Source organism: Lampetra fluviatilis, chromosome 44, assembly GCF_964198595.1.
Source record: "Lampetra fluviatilis chromosome 44, kcLamFluv1.1, whole genome shotgun sequence".
Taxonomy (NCBI): Eukaryota; Metazoa; Chordata; class Hyperoartia; order Petromyzontiformes; family Petromyzontidae; genus Lampetra; species Lampetra fluviatilis.
The window spans coordinates 4,365,371-4,385,942 of record NC_136318.1 but is presented as its reverse complement, the minus strand read 5'-3'; the positions used below and the strand labels follow the sequence as shown (position 1 = coordinate 4,385,942).

The 20,572-nt window shown below is 59.1% G+C and overlaps 1 protein-coding gene across 4 annotated transcripts; it reads left to right on the top strand.

Annotated features, from left to right (window-relative positions):
• The first annotated feature begins 1,995 nt into the window (after positions 1-1,995).
• Positions 1,996-20,572, top strand: LOC144947290 (uncharacterized). 4 transcript variants are annotated; one of them, XM_078876518.1, is made up of 3 exons: positions 1,996-2,159; positions 12,340-13,325; positions 15,612-20,572. In XM_078876518.1, the coding sequence occupies exons 2-3, from the start codon at positions 12,425-12,427 to the stop codon at positions 17,930-17,932; spliced, it is 3,222 nt and encodes a 1,073-aa protein (XP_078732644.1). In that variant the 5' UTR covers positions 1,996-2,159; positions 12,340-12,424; the 3' UTR covers positions 17,933-20,572. The 4 variants fall into 4 exon arrangements, with proteins under 4 accessions (XP_078732644.1, XP_078732646.1, XP_078732645.1 ...); XM_078876520.1 differs by lacking the exon at positions 1,996-2,159 and adding an exon at positions 2,680-2,828; XM_078876519.1 differs by lacking the exon at positions 1,996-2,159 and adding an exon at positions 2,680-2,867.

Genomic DNA, 20,572 nt, shown 5'->3' with positions numbered 1-20,572 from the left:
GAAACGTCGTGAGAATAATTTTATTATGTTTTATTTTTATTATTTTATTATTTCCCTTCTACGTGACTTTACCGAAAGAACCAAGAAGATGGTGTTAAGACGTTTAAACACCAAACAGAAACCTTTTTGCAGGTAATCATGTCGCTGCATTGACCGCATTTCCTTGTGGGCGAACATGCACACGCAAAAAAACATGCTCTGATAGTATATGATGATGATGATGATGCATTGGCTTTGAAACTGATTGGTCCACACCAGAGACAATTTTTTTAGAGCCTCGTCTCAAACCGTGTTAGACCAGAGGACGTCAAAAGGCGAACAGCATCCTCTGGTCTCACACTGTTTGAGACTAAGCTCGAAATAAAGCCGTCTTAGTGTCTCTGGTGTTTACCAATCAGTTTAAAAGCCAATGCACCATGTACTATCAGAGCATTTTTTTTTGTGTTTGCATGTTCACCACAAGTCTATGTGGTGGTGAATGCAGTGACATGATTCCTTGCAAAACAGTTTCTGTTTGGTGTTTAGACGTCTTGGCACAACTGTTTCATTGCCAGAAAGTATAACACCTATTCTTTAGGGGCCGTCCATAAATGACGTCACGCACCTAGGGGAGGGGGGGGAGTCAGACATTCGTGACGATGTGTGACGAGGGGGGGGGGAGGGGTTTGAGAAATGTGACGTCACATCAAAATGCGCAACTTTAAATAAATATAGACAACACGTTCTACTTAATTAAATAGACTTTTTAATAAATGTTTTCTCATACGACATCAGTGCAGCGGCACATTAAATACGCACTACAATGACAATAGTTTAAAGCGATTTGAAGCTTTTGATGTTTTATAAAAAAAAATCATATATTTTTTTTGGGAGGGGGGGGCAGAGTTTTGTAACGTCATATTTTAGGGGGGGGGGGGGTCTGACTTTTTGTGACGAAGGGGGGGGGGGTCAAAAATCGTCCAAAATCGCGTGACGTCATTTATGGACGGCCTCATATCCCCGCTCACCCGACGCCGTGTCCCTTTGCTGCCCAGGGGACCGCTCTGTACATTTACAGGGAACATTCTCAGCAGCCTCGGCGCTCATCTGACCGGGCCGGGAGTTCCACTCGCGGCCCTCTCACCCCACACCTGGAACACAATCGCCAGGTGCAGCCACGGCCACGGCGCACCTGATTGGTCGAAATGAGATTGGACACGCCCCCATACACTCATCTGACCCCACCCCCCCTCTCTCACAGCTCTCACTCTCATTGGCTATCTCTTTGCCTGAGTCACACGCCCCCCCAACCCCACCCCCACCGGATCCAATCGCTTTTGCAAAGTGCACCCCAACGAGATACAAAGGTAAAGGTGCATCCAGCCCTGAAATTCCTCACTCACGCCGCTGCCGGAGAGAGAGCCTCCTCCACAAGAGGGGGTTTTTGGCCTTTTGGAAGAGGTGGGAGTAACCACGTTTGACGATGATGATGAGGACGTCGCCTTAAATATGTATATAACATGTTGGACAGTGCTAACCGCAGTGCCACAGCTCACTTCCAACCCCTCAATAATGATGCAAAAGCAGCAAAACCGACAATATATCTGCAAAAATGTATCGACATTAAACAAATATATATTTTCGTTTACACATCTCATCAGCCGCACTAAATTATGGGAGTGCACAATTTCAGCAGCATTGATTCAACACAAGCAAAACATCTGCACCAGTTTTCACATCCAGTGTCTCATCAGCAGAGTTCGGCTCGCTCGAACCGGCGCTCGTGAACCGCCAGATGGTTTACAAGCAAGGAGACTCTCTCCGTCAGAATACGGGTCCGAGTTCGCCGCACAATTATCATTAATATTCGTCAAATCCCATTAACCAATCACGCGCGAATGGGCATGTCCGGCTGTCGTGGTTGTTTTTGGGTACCCTTTGTAAAATCGCACACCCCCCCCCCGTACCCCACAACACGCGCGCGCGCTCGCACCACACGCACGCGCGCACTGGACGCTGGAAAGCGGCGGACAGCGCCGTGAAGCGCCGTCTCCTCTCGCTCGCTCGCTCGAACCGGGCGGCATACGAATGAGAGAGGAAGCCGCTCGCTCACTCGCTCGATCGCTCCTTCCGGCATTCATTCATTCATTCGTCCGCACGGCCGAGGCCGAGGGAGCCAGGTGAGTTAACACGGTCCGGCGGTGAGGCAATCGTATGGACAGCGATTTGGAGAGAGATGGAGAGAGGAAAGGGGGTGACATGGATAGAGAGAGAGAGAGAGGGTGGGGGAGAGAATAGATGGAGAGGTGGGAGGAAGATATAAAAAGAGATGTAGGGAGGAGATATGGGAATATGTGAGAGATATATGGAGAGAGGATAGATGGAGAGAACAGAGATTGTCAGAGAGGGGAAAGATGGAAAGAGATGGAGGGGAGATGGCGAGAGAGGAGAAATGGAGAGAGAGGAGATGTAGAGGAGAGAGGGGAGATGGTAGCGATGGAGACGGGGTGAGAGGAATATGATAGAGGGATGGATATGGGCCGTGAGTCGATAACAGATGGGAGAGACGTGAGGGATGGAGATGAGATAAGGGGGGGGGGAGGTGGAGAGGGATGAGGTGGTAATGCGGAGTAGATGGGAGAGGGGGTGGATAGAGGTGATATGAGGTGTCTAGATAGACCGGCGATTGGGGGGGGGGGGGGTGAGAGGGAAGGGGTGTGGGCGAGGAAGAGAGATGGAGAGGAGAGATGCAGGATGCGAAGGAGCGTTCATGCGTGCGCGAACCCAGCCAGCTATGTGGGGTGAGGGGATGCGGGGTGAGAAGCGCTCGATGTGGGTGAGAGGTGCAGGTGAGCAAAGCTCGGTGTGGTGAGGGGTATCGGGTGCTGGTGAGTAACGATTTCTTGATCGTAATATCACCCATTAGCTGATTATGATGATTGCGTTGGTGATTTCATGATAAGATGATGGCTTGATGATGATGATAATGACGGTTGCTGGATCGTGGTGCGGGTGGTAATGAATGGCTGCGTGGTCATGATGATAATCTGTTTCTGATGATGATGGTGGTGGTGATGATTACTTGATGAACTGGGGTCGATTCCCGAGCACGGCTAACGTCAGCGGCGAGTGATACCTGAACCCGTCCTGGTGCCCCCACGCCAAACTGACCAGCGTGGTGAAGTATGGTCAAAAACAATCCCCACGACCTACACGGCGTGGGATGTTAACTACCTCGCCTGGTATACAGGAGGTCGTGGGTTCGATCCCGACCCAGAATCCTGTATGTATATTTGGAGTTTTCGTGTCTCTCTCATCATCATCATCACGGTGACGAGGAGATGTTAACTACCTCGCCTGGTATACAGCAGGTCGTGGGTTCGATCCCGACCCAGAATCCTGTATGCATATTTTGAGTTGCGTGTCTCTCTCCCCGTGGTTGCGTGGATTTGTATTTGGGCCCTCCGGGTTTTCCCCTCCACATTTAGAAGCGTTTTGAGTATTCGGCTGCGACAAATTTGCACGCGAAGAGCCATTTCATTGCGCTATCATTTGTGGCCAGGCCGCGCCTGAAAAAAATAGCTGTATAGCTCAGTGGGAATAACCTGGTAATATAATACATGGTTTTTAAATAGTAAAATGTACGATCAGTATATGTACAATCACAACTTGAGCGGCGAGCAATCTGTAAGGTGGATGGCTGTCAGAATCCTTGACAGTGGCGACAAGAGGCAGACATTGTGTGCCGGGGGCGTCAGGGAAAATGTGACGATAAGGAATAAGGTGATGGTGTGAGGGGTGAGGGATTCGTATTTGTGGTGAGTGTGAAGGGTGAAGGGTGAGTGTGAGGGGTGAGTGTGAGGGGTGAGGGATTAGTGTGTGTGGTGAGTGTGAGGGGTGAGTGTGAGGGGTGAGGGGTGAGTGTGAGGGGTGAGGGATTAGTGTGTGTGGTGAGTGTGAGGGGTGAGTGTGAGGGGTGAGTGGGGAATTAATGTGAGGAGTGAGGGGTGAGTGTGAGGGGTGAGCAGTGAGGGGTGAGGGGTGAGTGTGAGAGGTGAGGGGTGAGCAGTGAGGGGTGAGTGTGTAGGGTGAGTGGGGAATTAATGTGAGGAGTGAGGGGTGAGTTTGAGGGGTGAGTGTGAGGTGTGAGGGGTGAGCAGTGAGCGGTGAGGGGTGAGTGTGAGAGGTGAGTGTGAGGGATGAGTGTGGGGGGTGAGTGTGAGGGGTGAGTGTGAGGAGTGAGTGTGTAGGGTGAGTGGGGAATTAATGTGAGGAGTGATGGGTGAGTAGTGAGGGGTGAGTGTGAGTGTGAGGGGTGAGTAGTGAGGGGTGAGTGTGAGGGGTGAGTGTGAGGGGTGAGGCGTGAGGGGTGAGTGTGAGGGGTGAGTGTGAGGGGTGAGTGTGAGGGGTGAGGCGTGAGGGGTGAGTGTGAGGGGTGAGCGGTGAGGGGTGAGTGTGAGGGGTGAGTGTGAGGGGTGAGTAGTGAGGGGTGAGGGTGAGTAGTGAGGGGTGAGTAGTGAGGGGTGAGTGTGAGCGGTGAGCGGTGAGGAGTGAGGGGTGAGTGTGTAGGGTGAGTGGGGAATTAATGTGAGGAGTGAGGGGTGAGTTTGAGGGGTGAGTGTGAGGTGTGAGGGGTGAGCAGTGAGCGGTGAGGGGTGAGTGTGAGAGGTGAGTGTGAGGGATGAGTGTGGGGGGTGAGTGTGAGGGGTGAGTGTGAGGAGTGAGTGTGTAGGGTGAGTGGGGAATTAATGTGAGGAGTGATGGGTGAGTAGTGAGGGGTGAGTGTGAGGGGTGAGTGTGAGGGGTGAGTAGTGAGGGGTGAGTGTGAGGGGTGAGTGTGAGGGGTGAGGCGTGAGGGGTGAGTGTGAGGGGTGAGTGTGAGGGGTGAGTGTGAGGGGTGAGGCGTGAGGGGTGAGTGTGAGGGGTGAGGGGTGAGTGTGAGGGGTGAGTGTGAGGGGTGAGTAGTGAGGGGTGAGGGTGAGTAGTGAGGGGTGAATAGTGAGGGGTGAGTGTGAGCGGTGAGCGGTGAGGAGTGAGGGGTGAGTGTGTAGGGTGAGTGGGGAATTAATGTGAGGAGTGAGGGGTGAGTTTGAGGGGTGAGTGTGAGGTGTGAGGGGTGAGCAGTGAGCGGTGAGGGGTGAGTGTGAGAGGTGAGTGTGAGGGATGAGTGTGGGGGGTGAGTGTGAGGGGTGAGTGTGAGGAGTGAGTGTGTAGGGTGAGTGGGGAATTAATGTGAGGAGTGATGGGTGAGTAGTGAGGGGTGAGTGTGAGGGGTGAGTGTGAGGGGTGAGTAGTGAGGGGTGAGTGTGAGGGGTGAGTGTGAGGGGTGAGGCGTGAGGGGTGAGTGTGAGGGGTGAGTGTGAGGGGTGAGTGTGAGGGGTGAGGCGTGAGGGGTGAGTGTGAGGGGTGAGCGGTGAGGGGTGAGTGTGAGGGGTGAGTGTGAGGGGTGAGTAGTGAGGGGTGAGTAGTGAGGGGTGAGTGTGAGCGGTGAGCGGTGAGGAGTGAGCGGTGAGGGGTGAGTGTGAGGGGTGAGTGTGAGGGGTGAGTAGTGAGGGGTGAGTAGTGAGGGGTGAGTAGTGAGGGGTGAGTGTGAGCAGTGAGTAGTGAGGGGTGAGTAGTGAGGGGTGAGGGGTGAGTAGTGAGGGGTGAGTGTGAGCGGTGAGGGGTGAGCGGTGAGGGGTGAGCGGTGAGGGGTGAGTAGTGAGGGGTGAGTGTGAGTGGTGAGCGGTGAGGGGTGAGGGGTGAGCGGTGAGGGGTGAGCGGTGAGGGGTGAGCGGTGAGGGGTGAGCGGTGAGGGGTGAGCGGTGAGGGGTGTTGGTGAATAATTGATGGCGACGGTAAATGACTCGAATTTCTCGCGCCTCTCTCAACCGCCCAGGCCTCACGGCTTCCGCCCAGGGGTCACCTCGTGATTGTGTTTATTTGTTTACTTTCTTATTCGTTAATTTGTTGTTTAATCGCCTGTGTGTTTGTTCGTTTGTTGTGGAATCGGCCGGTCTCGTTCCCTTTCTCCCCTCACTCTCGTCCTGTCGCCACCATCTCCTCCTGCACTCCACGGTCCTTCACCTCCCCCCCCCCCTGCGTCTCCTTCCTCTCCCTCCTCCCCCGCGTCTCCCTCCTCTCCCTCCCTCCGTCTCCCTCCTCTCCATCCCCCCATGCGTCTCCCTCCTCCCCCCTCCCTCCGTCTCCCTCCTCTCCATCCCCCCATGCGTCTCCCTCCTCCCCCCTCCCTCCGTCTCCCTCCTCTCCATCCCCCCATGCGTCTCCCTCCTCCCCCCTCCCTCCGTCTCCCTCCTCTCCATCCCCCCCTGCGTCTCCTTCCTCTCCCTCCTCCCCCGCGTCTCCCTCCTCCCCCCTCCCTCCGTCTCCCTCCTCTCCATCCCCCCATGCGTCTCCCTCCTCCCCCCTCCCTCCGTCTCCCTCCTCTCCATCCCCCCATGCGTCTCCCTCCTCCCCCCTCCCTCCGTCTCCCTCCTCTCCATCCCCCCATGCGTCTCCCTCCTCCCCCCTCCCTCCGTCTCCCTCCTCTCCATCCCCCCCTGCGTCTCCTTCCTCTCCCTCCTCCCCCGCGTCTCCCTCCTCCCCCCTCCCTCCGTCTCCCTCCTCTCCATCCCCCCATGCGTCTCCCTCCTCCCCCCTCCCTCCGTCTCCCTCCTCTCCATCCCCCCCTGCGTCTCCTTCCTCTCCCTCCTCCCCCGCGTCTCCCTCCTCCCCCCTCCCTCCGTCTCCCTCCTCTCCATCCCCCCATGCGTCTCCCTCCTCCCCCGCTCTGTCTCCCTCCTCCCCTCCCCCCTCCGTCTCCCTCTCCCCCTCCCCCCTGCGTCTCCCTCCTCCTCTGCCCCCTGCGTCTCCCTCATCCCCCCCCCCCACCCCCGCGTCTTCCTCCCCGCATCTCTCTCCTCCTCCTCTTCCTTCCTCCTCCTCACTCCGGACCGGGTTTTGACCGTCTGGCTCTCAATGCTCCGAGCCAGGCTGGCTAAACCCCAACGCTGATGGAATCGCCCGATGCTATTGGCAAGAGCGCTGTCCATCTCGCCTCCGTTCAGCGCTAAACGGCTCCAGAGTTGTCCTGCTGACCCACAGCAGCCACTGATGAGTCCGCACCTTCGCTTTACCCCCCTCCTCCCCCTCCTCCTGGCACAGCAAGAGCTGCGGCTCCTCCTAGTCGCCCACACACGGGAGGAGGGAGTTTCACAACATTTGGTGCGGTGATCCATCAGGCAACTCCTACTGCTGCTGCTGCCTCCACAGCGTAGCCGGCCCGGGTACTGCAGCGCGACGGATACTGATGATGATGATGATTATTGGGGGTTTGATGACGCGCTCTATTATTGATGGCACACAAAGGGGGGCGTGACGCGTTTCGCAGGTTGCTGTGTGGCGGTGTCATTTTTTTTTGGTGTCAGACGAGCCGAGGCCCGCAGTGGCCGTGTCCGGTGTTCTCCACCGCCCTGCCCGCGTCACGACACCCATTGTAGTCTCACAAAGACAAAGATCCCCCGTGTAGCCCCGCACGGCACACTGTTGGGGCAAGGGCTCGTGGCGAGCACCGATAAAGGCTGGCGCGGTACGCCCCACCCAATGAGGTAGGGGTAGGGGGGGTGGTGTGACCAGCACCACGCCCGGCCGCCTTTGTCTCCCCAGTGCTGATGTTCATACGCCGTCCCGAGTACACACACACACACGAGGCTGAGTTGACCTAGCGGAGTCCCTTGGCCGTTTGATTTATTCGCGACCGCGATATACTGGATGTGGTGTGCCGGGCGTGCGAACATACGCTTCCAGGCCATTGGTGGACTGGAGTAGCCGGCACGTGACGAGTAGTCCAAGCCTCAATCCACAGCGATAGAGATGTATACTGGATGTGGTGTTCCGGGTGGGGGGTATGTGCACTGTTTATGTGTCCTGGGGCCAATCCCCTTGGACAGAGCCGGCTGAGCCCTGAGCGCTGTGCGGCGTCTCACCCCAGGAGGTAGTGGATGACTCGCAGCCCCGCCCCTCCACCCGTCCTTTCCCCCCCCACACTCGCCCCCCCCCCCGTACATACCTGAGGCCTCACCTGCCGAGAGACGAGAGGCACGAACGCCAAACGCCGGTTGGCCGTGACGGCGGCGCGTGTTGACAGAGCGCGCGTGCTCGCGTACCCTCATGGACCCCCCCCCCTTCACATACCCAGTCCCCCCCCCCCGCCCCCCCACCCCCCCAAAATAAATATTTTTAAGCCAGCTCACCTGGGCAGGTGGGGCTCACCTGGGCAGGTGGGGTGCACAGTCGGGGGTGGAGGTGGGCGGCACGCCGGTCGCAGAGTTGCAACCATGAGTCTGTCTGTGAATCTGTCTGAGACTCATGGATTCACAAAGTCACAGACTCAGTCTGTGAATCTGTGACTCCATGAGTCTGTGAGTCTATGACTTTGTGAGGCAATGCGTCTGTCTGTGAGTCTGTGACTCCATGAGTCTGTGAGTCTATGACTTTGTGAGTCCGTGAGTCTGTCTGTGAGTCTGTGACTCCATGAGTCTGTGTGTCTATGACTTTGTGAGTCTGTGAGTCAGTCTGTGAATCTGTGATTCCATGAGTATGTGAGTCTATGACTTTGTGAGTCCGTGCGTCTATCTGTGAGTCTGTGACTTCATGAGTCTGTGAGTCTATGACTTGTGAGTCCGTGAGTCTGTCTGTGAATCTGTGACTCCATGAGTCTGTGAGTCTATGACTTTGTGAGTCTGTGAGTCTATGACTTTGTGAGTCCGTGAGTCTCTCTGTGAGTCTGTGACTCCATGAGTCTGTGAGTCTATGACTTTGTGAGTCCATGAGTCAGTCTGTGAATATGTGACTCCATGAGTCTGTGAGTCTGTGACTCCATGAGTCTGTGAGTCTGTGACTCCATGAGTCTGTGAGTCTATGACTTTGTGAGTCAATGCGTCTGTCTGTGAGTCTGTGACTCCATGAGTCTGTGAGTCTGGGACTTTGTGAGTCCGTGAGTAACCCAGTCGCTGTCTGGTGCTGTCTCTCCCCGTCTCTACCCCTGCCTCTCTGTCCCTCTCCCGGACTCTCTTTCCCTTCGTGCCTGTCTCTTTGTCTCGTTCTTTTCCCCCCACGTCTCTTTGTCTCTTTCCGTCCGTCTCTATAATTCAAAGTGAAATCGTTTGGCATAACAGCAATGCTGTTGCAGTCCTGGCACAGAGCACTTAAGCCAAGCCAACAATGCCTCGCGTACCAGTGATCAATACAGAATCAGCGCATTCACGTGTAGCCCCTGCGTGCATTCCCAGCACAAACACTCAAACCCCATCCCCACTCTCTCATCAGAGACGGAGCCTCTCTCTCTCTCGATGTGCCCGTCTCTGTTTCGCTGACTCTGTATCTTGCCTCCATCTGCGTGTGTCTCTCTCTCATGTCTCCGTCACCCCTCCCCCCCCCCCATCGTGTCTGTATCTGTCACTCTCCGTGATTGTCTCTTTCTCTCAGTGTGTCAATGTCTCTCGTTCTCTCTGGCTCTCTGGGTGCCTGTTACTCTGTGTGTGTCCATCTCCCTCCATGTCTCTGTCTCTCTGTATTTCTCTGTGTGTGTCTGTCTCTCTCTCTCCCCATGTCTCCGCCGCAGCGTGTGCGTGACCCCGTAGTCGCTCTCCGGGTCAAATGGATTCTGGGTGAGATGGAGGCCGCCGCGTCCTCGCGCGCTCTCCCCACCACGCTCTCTCTCTCCCCGCCACGCACTCTCCCCCGCCACGCTCTCTCCCCTGGAGATGTTTTTAGCCAATCAACGATGAGTGGTGTTTATTATTCACGTGGGGTGGAGGAAGCCGGAGCAACCAGAGAAAGCCCACGCCTTGCGCGAGGGGGCAACGCTCTATCCCCCGCACGGTGTAAATATCTGGCGATTCGTTGCTACTGCCTTCTCCCGGCGAGCCAGGGTAGTACGGCACCTCCTCCTCGACGCCACCCACGGGTAGAAGGGATTTTCACAGCGCAGCGCTGGATTATCAGAGGCAGCCACATGCAGCAGCAGCAGCAGCGTAGCCACCACCACCACCATCGCTGCTGCTGCTGCTGCCCGTAATCCACCCAGCGGGTGCTGGGATGACAACGACGCAGGGTCGTGGGAGACGGCTTGGGGCGGGGGTAGGGGAGGCTTCAGCCAGATTAGTCGCGGCTGATGATGGTAACGATGGTGATAATGGTGGTGACGGTGTTGACGGTGGTTGTGACGGTGATGACGGTGGTGATGGTGGTGGTGGTGATGATGGTGGTAATGATGGTGGTGATGATGGTGGTGGTGATGGTGGTGACGGTGGTGGTGATGGTGGCGATGATGGTGGTGATGATGGCGATGAATGGTGGTGATGATGGTGGTGATGACAGTGGTGACAGTGGCAATGGTGGTGACAGTGGTGATGGTGGTGGTGATGATGGTGATGATTGTGGTGATGGCGGCGGCGATGGTGGTGATGGTGGCGATGATGGTGGTGATGATGGCGATGAGGGTGGTGATGATAGTGAACATCCTAGAGCCAGATCTACGCATGCAGCACTCCGACGCTCACCGTCGTCAAAGTCCTCGTCGCGGTTTCACCGTCCGGGCAACCCCGTGTTCATGGCCACCAACGCAGAATCTGAATCTGTATTTACGCTGGAGGAATCCGATGAGCTATGAAGCTCTGTTTCACAGGTGTCCAGTATATAACGAGACAGGACAAACCTCAGTCGTCACTAAACAGGGGCAACGTTTCAGGCAATGGCCCTTCTTTATAGCACAGCAACAATATATACAAATATTGTCCTTCCTTTGTACCTCCGATTAGTACGGTTGGCCACGTGTGCAAAAGCAGTTCAACATCATACATACAATGCTATGGGTTCCTGTGAGCAAGGTCTATGGGTCTCTGTGCAAGTCTATGGGTTCCTGTGAGAGAGGTCTATGGGTCTCTGTGCAGGTCTATGGGTTCCTGTGAGCAAGGTCTATGGGTCTCTGTGCAAGTTTATGGGTCTCTGTGTAGGTCTATGGGTCTCTGTGCAAGTCTATGGGTTCCTGTGAGCAAGGTCTATGGGTCTCTGTGCAAGTCTATCGGTCTCTGTGTAGGTCTATGGGTCTCTGTGCAAGTCTATGGGTTCCTGTGAGTGAGGTCTATAGGTCTCTGTGCAAGTCTATGGGTCTCTGTGTAGGTCTATGGGTCTCTGTGCAAGTCTATGGGTTCCTGTGAGCGAGGTCTATGGGTCGTCTCTGACTGAGGTCAATGGGTCTCTGTGCAAGTCTATGGGTTCCTGTGACCGAGGTCTATGGGTCTCTGTGCAAGTCTATGGATTCCTGTAAGCAAGGTCTAATGGTCGCTATGCAAGTCTATGGGTCTCTGTGACTGAGGTCTATGGGTCTCTGTGCAAGTCTATGGGTTCCTGTTAGCGAGGTCTATGGGTCTCTATACAGGTCTATGGGTTCCTGTGACCGAGGTCTATGGGTCTCTGTGCAAGTCTATGGGTTCCTGTAAGCAAGGTCTATGGGTCGCTATGCAAGTCTATGGGTCTCTGTAACTGAGGTCTATGGGTCTCTGTGCAAGTCCGTGGGTCTCTGTGAACCCTGTGACTTAAATCCACCTGGGTTTGGCCCTGGTCGGGGGGACACGGTCGACCGGCAGGCCGCGTGTGCGGTGGGGCAAAGTGTGGATACTCCAACCTCTTCCACGACGTCTGGCTCAGCGTGGGAAGAGGAGGCCAACAGCGCCACTCGAGAGGGCAGCTCGCTCGAGTCCGGGGGGGCCTTCCACCAGTGGCGGCGTGAGCGAGCTGTTGCAGGGCTGCGCCTTTCGCCTTCGCCACCCACGCTATGAATCTGGCATCCCGAGTTTGATTCTTGACCATGGCCAACAACACCATCATCATCATCGCCACCACGATGATCAACATTTACCGCCGTCTTATTTGTCACCATCGCTCGCAGCAGGAATGAGCGGCAATGGCACCGTCATGTGCAGCATCGCCGTCATCGTCATCCACTCGATTGATTGCGGCACCACCCGGGCCAATTCCGGGGCAGCCCCTGGCCATGGGGGCCGCTTTGATCCAATCACGTGGTCCTCCGGCCATTTGTTCGCAGCCATCGCGGTAACAACCAGTGGCGCTGGCTCTGGGTAGGTGCGGGGGTGGGGAGGAGGCCATCACCCAGCAGTGGATTGATCATGAGCAACGATATTGAATGATAACTGTTGTTGTAGCACGCACCAAATTGAGCATCGCACACTCACGCACACTCACGCACACACGCACACACGCACGCAGACACGCGGTTACGTTCAACACGATGTGACATGCTTGTTGTGTCTCATCTCATCATCCCCCCCTCCACCCTCCCTCTCTCCCGCTGTCTCACAGCCTCGCCCATTGACCGCTGGTCCGGACGGAACTCTCTCCCAGAACGAGGCCCTTGACGAACGCCCGGTGACCACCCGTCGTAGTCATGCCAGCCCAACGCCGCCACCAGCTGCTCCTGCTGCCCCTGCTGCTTCTGCTGCTACGATCGTCCACTTCCACCGACGGCCTCGCCCGACCCGCGACCTCCTCTCGTCCTTTCGCTGACGACGTTTCCCCCGTGGTCGCCGTCGACGCCACGGTGGGAGGCGGCGGTGGCGGTGACGCCGCCCTGGCGCCCGCCGGTCACCGCCGTCCCATCGTCAACGCCGGCGCCGGCAGAGATGATGATGCCGCTGCTCCCGCCGCTGTAGAAGAGGTAGCGTCGGACAAGAGCGCGCATCACCTCGTCGCTCCGGACGATCGCCGCGCTGCTGTGACCGGGCGACTGTCGGCGATGCCCAACAACTCCGCTTCCACCTCCCAACGTTTGGCGACGGACGCCGCTGCCGCCGATGTTTTTGCGGGCGGCCGCGGCGGTGGCGGCGGTGATGGTGCTGATTTCGGCGGCGGCGGCGGCGGCGGTGGCGCCGGTGATGTCGGGACGGCCCCGGAGATGGACGGCAGGGAGGCGGTGCCGCGCCCCGCGGGGCTGTGGCGGCCCACGGTCGCGCAGTCGCGCACCGCCCGCTCGGCCGACTGGCGATTGCCCGGCATGGATTACCACAGCTCCTGGCTGCCTCAGTCACCGGACACCACCACGACCACCACCACGACCACCACGACCACCACGGCCTCGACAACAACAACCACCACCGCCGCCGCCACGACCGCGACGCTCAAATATTGGGGCTCCACGCAACCGCCGCGGCGGTGGGCCGACGGCTCCAAGGTCGACGGGGTCGCGGCCGGGTCACCGCCTTCAGAGCAGAGGTCAACCGGAGCGCAGGGCCCGGACGCCGGAAATGTCACCGCCGCTGTAGCCGAGGGGTCGGCTGCTCCGGGACGAGGTGAGGGTGCGTGCGTGCGGACATACGCAGTGATCGCCGGTGATCGTTGGTGATTGCCGGCGGCGGGGGCTAGGCAGAGCGCGAGGCATGCTGAGTGTTTAATTTATTGGACGCCGTCTATTTGAGTCCAGGTGGAGTTTTAATTTATTGGTGCCAACCGAGGGCTCGAGAAACCCCCCCCCCCTCTCCCGGGAGGCAAAATCGCCTTCGCCGTCCGCGTGGGTCGCCGCAATGCAGCCACCCTGCCGATGGTGGCGGCTCGCGGTCGCAGGGCGAATGACAGAGGTGGTGGTGATGGTTCTGGAGGTGGTGGAGGTGATTGTCGTGGAGGTGGTGGAGGTGGTGGAGGTGATCGTGGTGGTGGTTCTGGAGGTGGTGGAGGTGGTGGTGGAGGTGATCGTGGTGGAGGTGGTGGAGGTGGAGGTGGTGGAGGTGGTGGAGGTGGTGGTCGTGGAGGTGGTCGTGGTGGTGGTGGTGGTGGAGGTGGTGGAGGTGGTGGAGGTGGTCGTGGTGGAGGTGGTGGAGGTGATCGTGGTGGAGGTGGTGGAGGTGATCGTGGTGGAGGTGGTGGAGGTGATCGTGGTGGAGGTGGTGGAGGTGGTCGTGGTGGTGGAGGTGGTGGAGGTGATCGTGGTGGAGGTGGTGGAGGTGATCGTGGTGGAGGTGGTGGAGGTGGTCGTGGTGGTGGAGGTGGTGGAGGTGGTGGAGGTGATCGTGGTGGAGGTGGTGGAGGTGGTGGAGGTGGTCGTGGTGGTGGAGGTGGTGGAGGTGGTGGAGGTGGAGGTGGTGGAGGTGGTGGAGGTGGTCGTGGAGGCCGTTGGTCGGCACAGCTGTGGCCCTGTTCACGGCGAGCAGCGTAGTGACCTCGCGGGAGTCATGACACCCGGTCTCATCCGCCGCTGACAAACGTTCTGGGGCCTCCCGTAGGTCGACTCGGCCTTAAGTGAGTACCGAACGTGGTGGACAGCGGCACTGGGCGTGGTGCTGGCCACCCATCACCCACCTCGTGTGCCGTGCCGCCCTTCACAGGTGCTGCTCGATAACGGCACTTGCCCCAACAAGCTGTGGAGGCTACGTGGGGGATCTGAATGTGTACTTGATCTCATGATGACGATGGCACGAACGGAATTAACACAATTTGGCAACAACACGAAAATGTCCAAAAAAAATTGTCAATCGCTTGCGCTTTTTTCTCCGAACGACAAGGCAAATTAAATCACCATCGGACGTCTCGCTGCACGGCTGGCGAAAGTCGGTGCTGACGAAGCAGGGAGGGCGTGGGGGGGTGCAGGAGGGGTGGGGTGGAGGCGGTCACAGCAAGGTCAGCGAGGTTCATTATCACATCGATTGGGCAGGGGAGATGGCCGAGCGAGGAGACGGCGCTGTTCAGCGAGCACCTATGAAGACCGGCATGGCACACGAGGGGGTGGGTGGCCAGCACCACGCCCGGCCGCCTTTGTCTCCCCAGTCGCGACGATTTTACAAACTGCACCAGCTACTCATTTGAGGCTGAGTCGACCTAGGGGAGGCCTAGGACCGGTTCAGATATAATCGTCACCGGTGTTTGCCCTGAGCAGGAATCGAACTCGGGTCGCCGGGTTTGCAGCGCAGTGCGCTAACCGCCACACGACACACATAACCGCATATATATACACACACACACACGCACGTACGTATATAAAAGTGACCGTGTACACGTGGCCAAGATGCACCGGGGGTCCACATGTGAGTAGATTGGAGGTTGGAGCCGGGGTGGAGGCTTGGGATCGTGATCTGCGGTTGTTTGACAACAACGACGACGACGACGACGCCAAACTGTCAGAGGGCATTGAATGCTCGCACGCACAATCACACCGCCCCAGGGCTGTTTGTCTGACAATGCGCGAGCGTCGCCCATCACTCGTGCCACAACGCATCGCCCGAACTGGCTTGCAATCCGATTATTTACGCTGGGCAGTGTTGGTCTGTGGCTATGCTGCTGCTGCTGCACGTGGAAAGGGTTGGTGGATCACCGCGGTTACAGCAAAGGGGACTAATCGCCATCTGTTTACATCTGTACGGGGATGGAGTGTTGCCCCCTCGTGCAAGGCGTGGGTTTTCTCCGGGTGCTCCGGTTTCTTCCCACGTATATAAATACCCGCATTTTAAAATAATTATCTTGCACGGTATACATACCCTCCACCCCCCCCCCGCCCCCCTCTTGTCCCAACGTGGTCAAGGATCAACTCAAGCTTCCTCCCGATGTCTCTCTCTCCCCGTCTCTCCCGATTCTTGCTGGTGCCACAGGCAGAGCAGCAGGCACCGGTCGCCCCTCCACCGAACCCCACCTCCACCACGAGGAGTCCCCGAGCACGGCGCTCGGCCGTCGGGGGCCGCTCATCCCGGACGAGCGCCCCTCCGACGACACCGACGACGACGACGCGGTGGCGCAACCTCCCGCCAGCGCCGACCCGGGTTCCCGGCGCCGGGCGCACCGCCGGCACGGCTTGCTGGGCGCCGCCTGGGCCGTGCACGTGTACGGCTGCGGCGCTCTTTTCCTCCTGCTGGCGCTGGCCTCCGCCGCCGTGGCCGTGGTGGCCGGCATGGGCCGGCCCGCCGAAACCGCCGCCACCGCCGCTGTCGCCGCCACCGGCGGCCGAGAGGAGCCGCCGCCGGACTGCGCTTCGCCGCTCTTTGCGTCCAAGTCGGCGGCGCCGACCTCGGCGCTCGCCGGAGGGTGGCTGCTGTGCGCCGCGGGGACGGCGCGGGCCCTGCTGCTGCTGCTCGCCGGCGCCTACAACGCGGACGGGGGGCTGGGCGCCGGCGCCGCCCGCCTGCTCTACGACGTGCCCTTCCCGTGCCTCACCGCCGCCCACGCCGCCGCCCTGGCCTCGCTGGCCAAGGCGGCCGAGCCGCGGCTGCCGGCCGCCCGCGAGCGCCGGCTGCTGGCGGCGCTGGCGGCCGCGGTGGCGCTGCATTTCCTGCTGGCGCTTGGCGGGAGCCTGGCGGCGGGGTTGGCGGGCCCTGGCTCGCCCGCCTCCCTGGCCGCCCCCTCGGTGGCGCTCGTCTACTTCTGCGCGTTCGGGGCGGCGCTGCTGGCGCTCGCCGTCGTCGGCACGTGCGGCGGCACCGACCCCGCCGTCTTGGCCGAGAAGGGCCACCTCGTCTTCTCGCCCGCGTCCACGCCGGCCGCCACCTCCTCGCCGTCGTCGTCGTCCGCAAGGTCACGGGCGGCCGTGGCCGCCGGCGCTCTGGTGGCGGCGTGCGGCGTGGCGCAGGCGAGCGGAGTGGCTCTGGGCTTTGTCGGCGACTTCGAGGTCGAGTCTCCCGCGGGCCGTGCGCCAGCGTGGTGGTCATTCCACTTCTGCGCCCGCGTCCTGGAGCTCGCCGCTTGCCTCGCTCTCTGCCTCACCGCCGCCGCCGCCGTGCCCTTTCGCCGGCGCAAGCCTCACGCTGGTGCTGATGATGTTGAGGAGCTGCGGCGGCGGCAGCCGGTGCCGGCGGGGCTGGTGGTGCCGCTGGCTCGATGCGATGAGGCCCTGGAGTCCGGCAAAGGTGACGGCGGTTGCTGGGGGAAACTATCGCGGCTCCTGTGTGGTCTCGGCGCCGGCGACAGCATCGACGCTGCCACCGTCATCGCCGGCGCCAGTGGCGGCAGCGGCGACGGGCGACGCGAGCCACAGACCGGAACCGGCGCCGGACGGACGGACGTGGGCCGGCCCCGCGGGACCCCAGATGGCCTCGAGTCGGGCGTCACGGCGCCGTTCGCGTCATCTTGCACCGCCACCGACGCTGGTGACGACGACAATGGCGCCGATGGCGGGAAAAGATCGAAGAGGAGGGGCGACAGCGACCCAGGAGTGGACGACAGCGACGATAGCAGCTACGACGAAGACGACGAGGTGTGCGACGGCAGCGGGCGCGGGAAGGCCGCCGGCGGGCGCCGGCGCCGGAACCGCAAGCGCTCCGGCAGCGGCCACTCGCTGGGCTCTTCGCTGCTGCTGCTCCACCCGTTCACGATGTCCGACCTGGACCTGCGGCCGCCGTCGCCCATCGAGCTGTGGCGCAGCATCGATGACGCACTGCTGGAGCGCGCCGTCATCACCGAGAGCCTCTTTCGCCGCTCGCACAGCGCCGGCAACCTGTCGACGATGGGCGACGCGGAGGGGACGGCCGCCGGAGCCTCCGTCGGCGGCCCCGAGAGGCCCGGCCGCCTGCAGCGGCTGTTCCGCGGGTCGGCGCTCAGCCTGCGCAAGAGCTCCAGCCGCCTGGCGATGGCGTCGTCCAGCTTCGGCAGCAGCGTGAGCCGGGCCCCGAGTCTGGTGATGCAGTCGCCACTCGGTAGCACCGGCGTCGGCGGGTGGTCCAGGAGGGACGCGTCCTTCGCGTCGCTCATGAGCCTCGGTTTGGGGTGGTCGAAGTGCAGGCCCAGGGATTTGGCGCCGGTCCCGGTGGCGGGGGAGAGGGCTCTCGACCTCGGCTCAAAGCATGCGGTCCGCGACGGCGACGCCGATGACGCCGCGAGCGTCGGGCGCAGGGCACCGTCGGTGAACATCAACCAGGAGTTCAACCACATCTGCAAGCAGATCAACCACCTGAGTATGAGCAGCGACGCCATCGACGTGTAGACGCCGCCGCGCCGTGGCCTGCCCATGCTCCGTCCGCTGCTGGTTTTGACGGCCACGTGCTCGGCCCGTGAAAAGCGTCGGAATTTGCTACGAATTAAATTGAGGGCGTTCACGTCATCTTCGTCGTCATCGACGCCATCATCGGCCACGATTCATCCTCCGGTGGACTGGATGAAGTTGGCCTCCCCCAAGGCGACCGCCATCTCCGGCGACCTGGCGAGGGATCACTCCGCGTGGTTCCTTGCGCTCGGGCCGATCACCTCCGATCGTTCCGATTTCGCCACTCCCATCGTCGCTCCGTCTCCGCGGTGGGCCCAAATCCCCTCGAGTGCATCCCCCCTCCTCTGACTGCTTCTGCGTCTCCAGCCTCTCTCGCCGGAGGTCGACAAGAGATCTCACAAAAGTGACGACGCATCCACGTCTAATAATCCCTCCTCCTTGCAGCGTGTCCTGACAGTATTTATTCGTATGTACGGTGCAGCCAGTTGGCCTCTCTCCTGTCAGTCACGGGGGTTGTTTGACCATACTTCACCGCTTACGACCGGTGTCGAGGAGGGGAGGAGGAGGCCCAGAAGACGGAGCAGCGCGCTAACCGCTGCGCCGCCGTTCTAGAGCTCCCTCTCCTGGAGGCCCCTTCCGACAGCAAGGGGCATGGGTGGGACATTGCGGGGCTGTGCCTGTACCTTGTTATAATGTGTAATTTAAACATGAACTTATAAAGTTTAACTGTCAAATGATTTCATCCACCCCTCCCCCAAGTCAGTAGTGACCTCCTGACACAACGTTGTTAATTTAAGACTTGAAGTCATCCTACTGTATATTGCAATAAACAGCGATATCATTTCAACTGTACAGTGTACAAGTATTTTAAAGGAAAAATAGTAACGAGAATAACAATGTAAGCAGCATGTGAAGCAATGAGCACTGAATTTACGGCCTCTCCTAGATGAGGCCCTGAGCCATAGGCCCCAAATCATGTTTCACGGGTGCCGAGGGTGGCGATTGCTCCCAGTTATTTCCTTGAAGCGTTTTACCTCTCGACCACGGACGTGTGCGCGACAGCAAGGTCTCCGTGGTGGCTTTGCGCGCGGGAAGGACTACCACGGAGACCTCGTCGTTACATGCATTCCACGGGACGCTTTGATGTGGAATATTGTATCTGGAGGAGAGAAATCGAAGGTGATGTGAGACACAGTGACGATTTTCTTTCCCCCGCACCTCCGATTGGCACGGTGGGCATAACGAGGACGTGGGTCCATACAGCCCCTTTGTGGGGAAGTCAATGGATAGAGTCATCACCCCAGTTTTTTTGCTGGAAGATACGGGGTGGGACTAGTAATCCGGAGGGTGCGCGGCGATGACTGCGAGCGTTGGGCTCGACGCGTGACGGCTCGAGTCAACACTCGGCCGAGAGACCGACTCTGATGAAGTCCGCAGACTCGGACTCTGCAGGCCGCCGTCAAGATGAACGTCGCCGGGTCGGGCCGGACGGGGCTGGGCTTGGACTTGGCCAGGGTCTCAAATTTTAACTCGTGCTCGGGGATGAATCTGATGCCGACAAGTTTGGCGGTCGTGGCTTTGTCACCCACGACCCCCCCCCCCCCCCCCCCCCTGGCCCCCCGCCGTCCTATCCACCTTACGACCCGTGCACCCCTACATGGTTCCGACACCCGTGCTAACACGTCCGGCCACAACAGCCGCTCCCCACCGCCCCCTCCCTCCAACCCCGTCCAGTCGGAGGGGGGACCATGTCAGAAATTATTGGGCCACAGGTCGGAAGTGGAGGTTGCCAAAATGCCCCAGGCTCCGGTTTCCGACGGTTTCCGACGGTTTCCGACGGGCGGCGCGGCTTCTGAGCGCCAGCGCGTTGGACGCTCGTTGCGGAGGTTCGCGGTTCGAGCCGAGCGGCCGCCCTGGTTAACGCTGCGGCGTACGAATTAACGACAGGTACCGTCGTGCGGCTGTCCGCTACACTAGTCAGCGGAGAGGCTAAAGATCCCTTGGAATCGAGTCGGGGCTCTCCACACCAAAGCCGCGTCGTCCTTCCTCCGGTGAAAACCGCTGGCAGGCTGATCGTGCCCGTCCGTGAAACACAAGCAGCGCCCCTTCCTTTGTGACAGCCTCGTGCTGGGGGGAATGGCGAGAATCACCGCGTGGTGCTCGTGGTTTTTATGTGAAGAGCGGGGGAGGTCAAAGTTCACGGGTGTGCACCTTCTGCAACGTGACGCGGGAGAAGAATAAGTACAAAAAAGAATTGTAAAATTACACTTTAGCAATGTTTTGTTTGTTATTGCTTAAGTCAACGCTCTATTACCGCGTCTGGTAAAGTCTGCCGGCTCGTGTGAGTGGTCATGCAATGTCAATGTTTGTGAACAAAATAACAAAAATACAAAAAATATCTTTCAATAAAAATTACATTGTAAATCATCTCATCATCATGATCAGCAGCAGCCATGTTCAGTGCACTGCTGGCTGACGGCCTCCCCAAGAGGCAGTGATCGCAGGGCTGCGCCTGCACCGATACTACAGGTGCTCCCTCCGAATATCTCCGCCCGGAATGTCAGTGCCCCACGTGCTTGCCTGCCCTCCCCTCGCCTCCCTCCTGTTGACCGTGTAAATAATGTTTGACGCAAATTCATT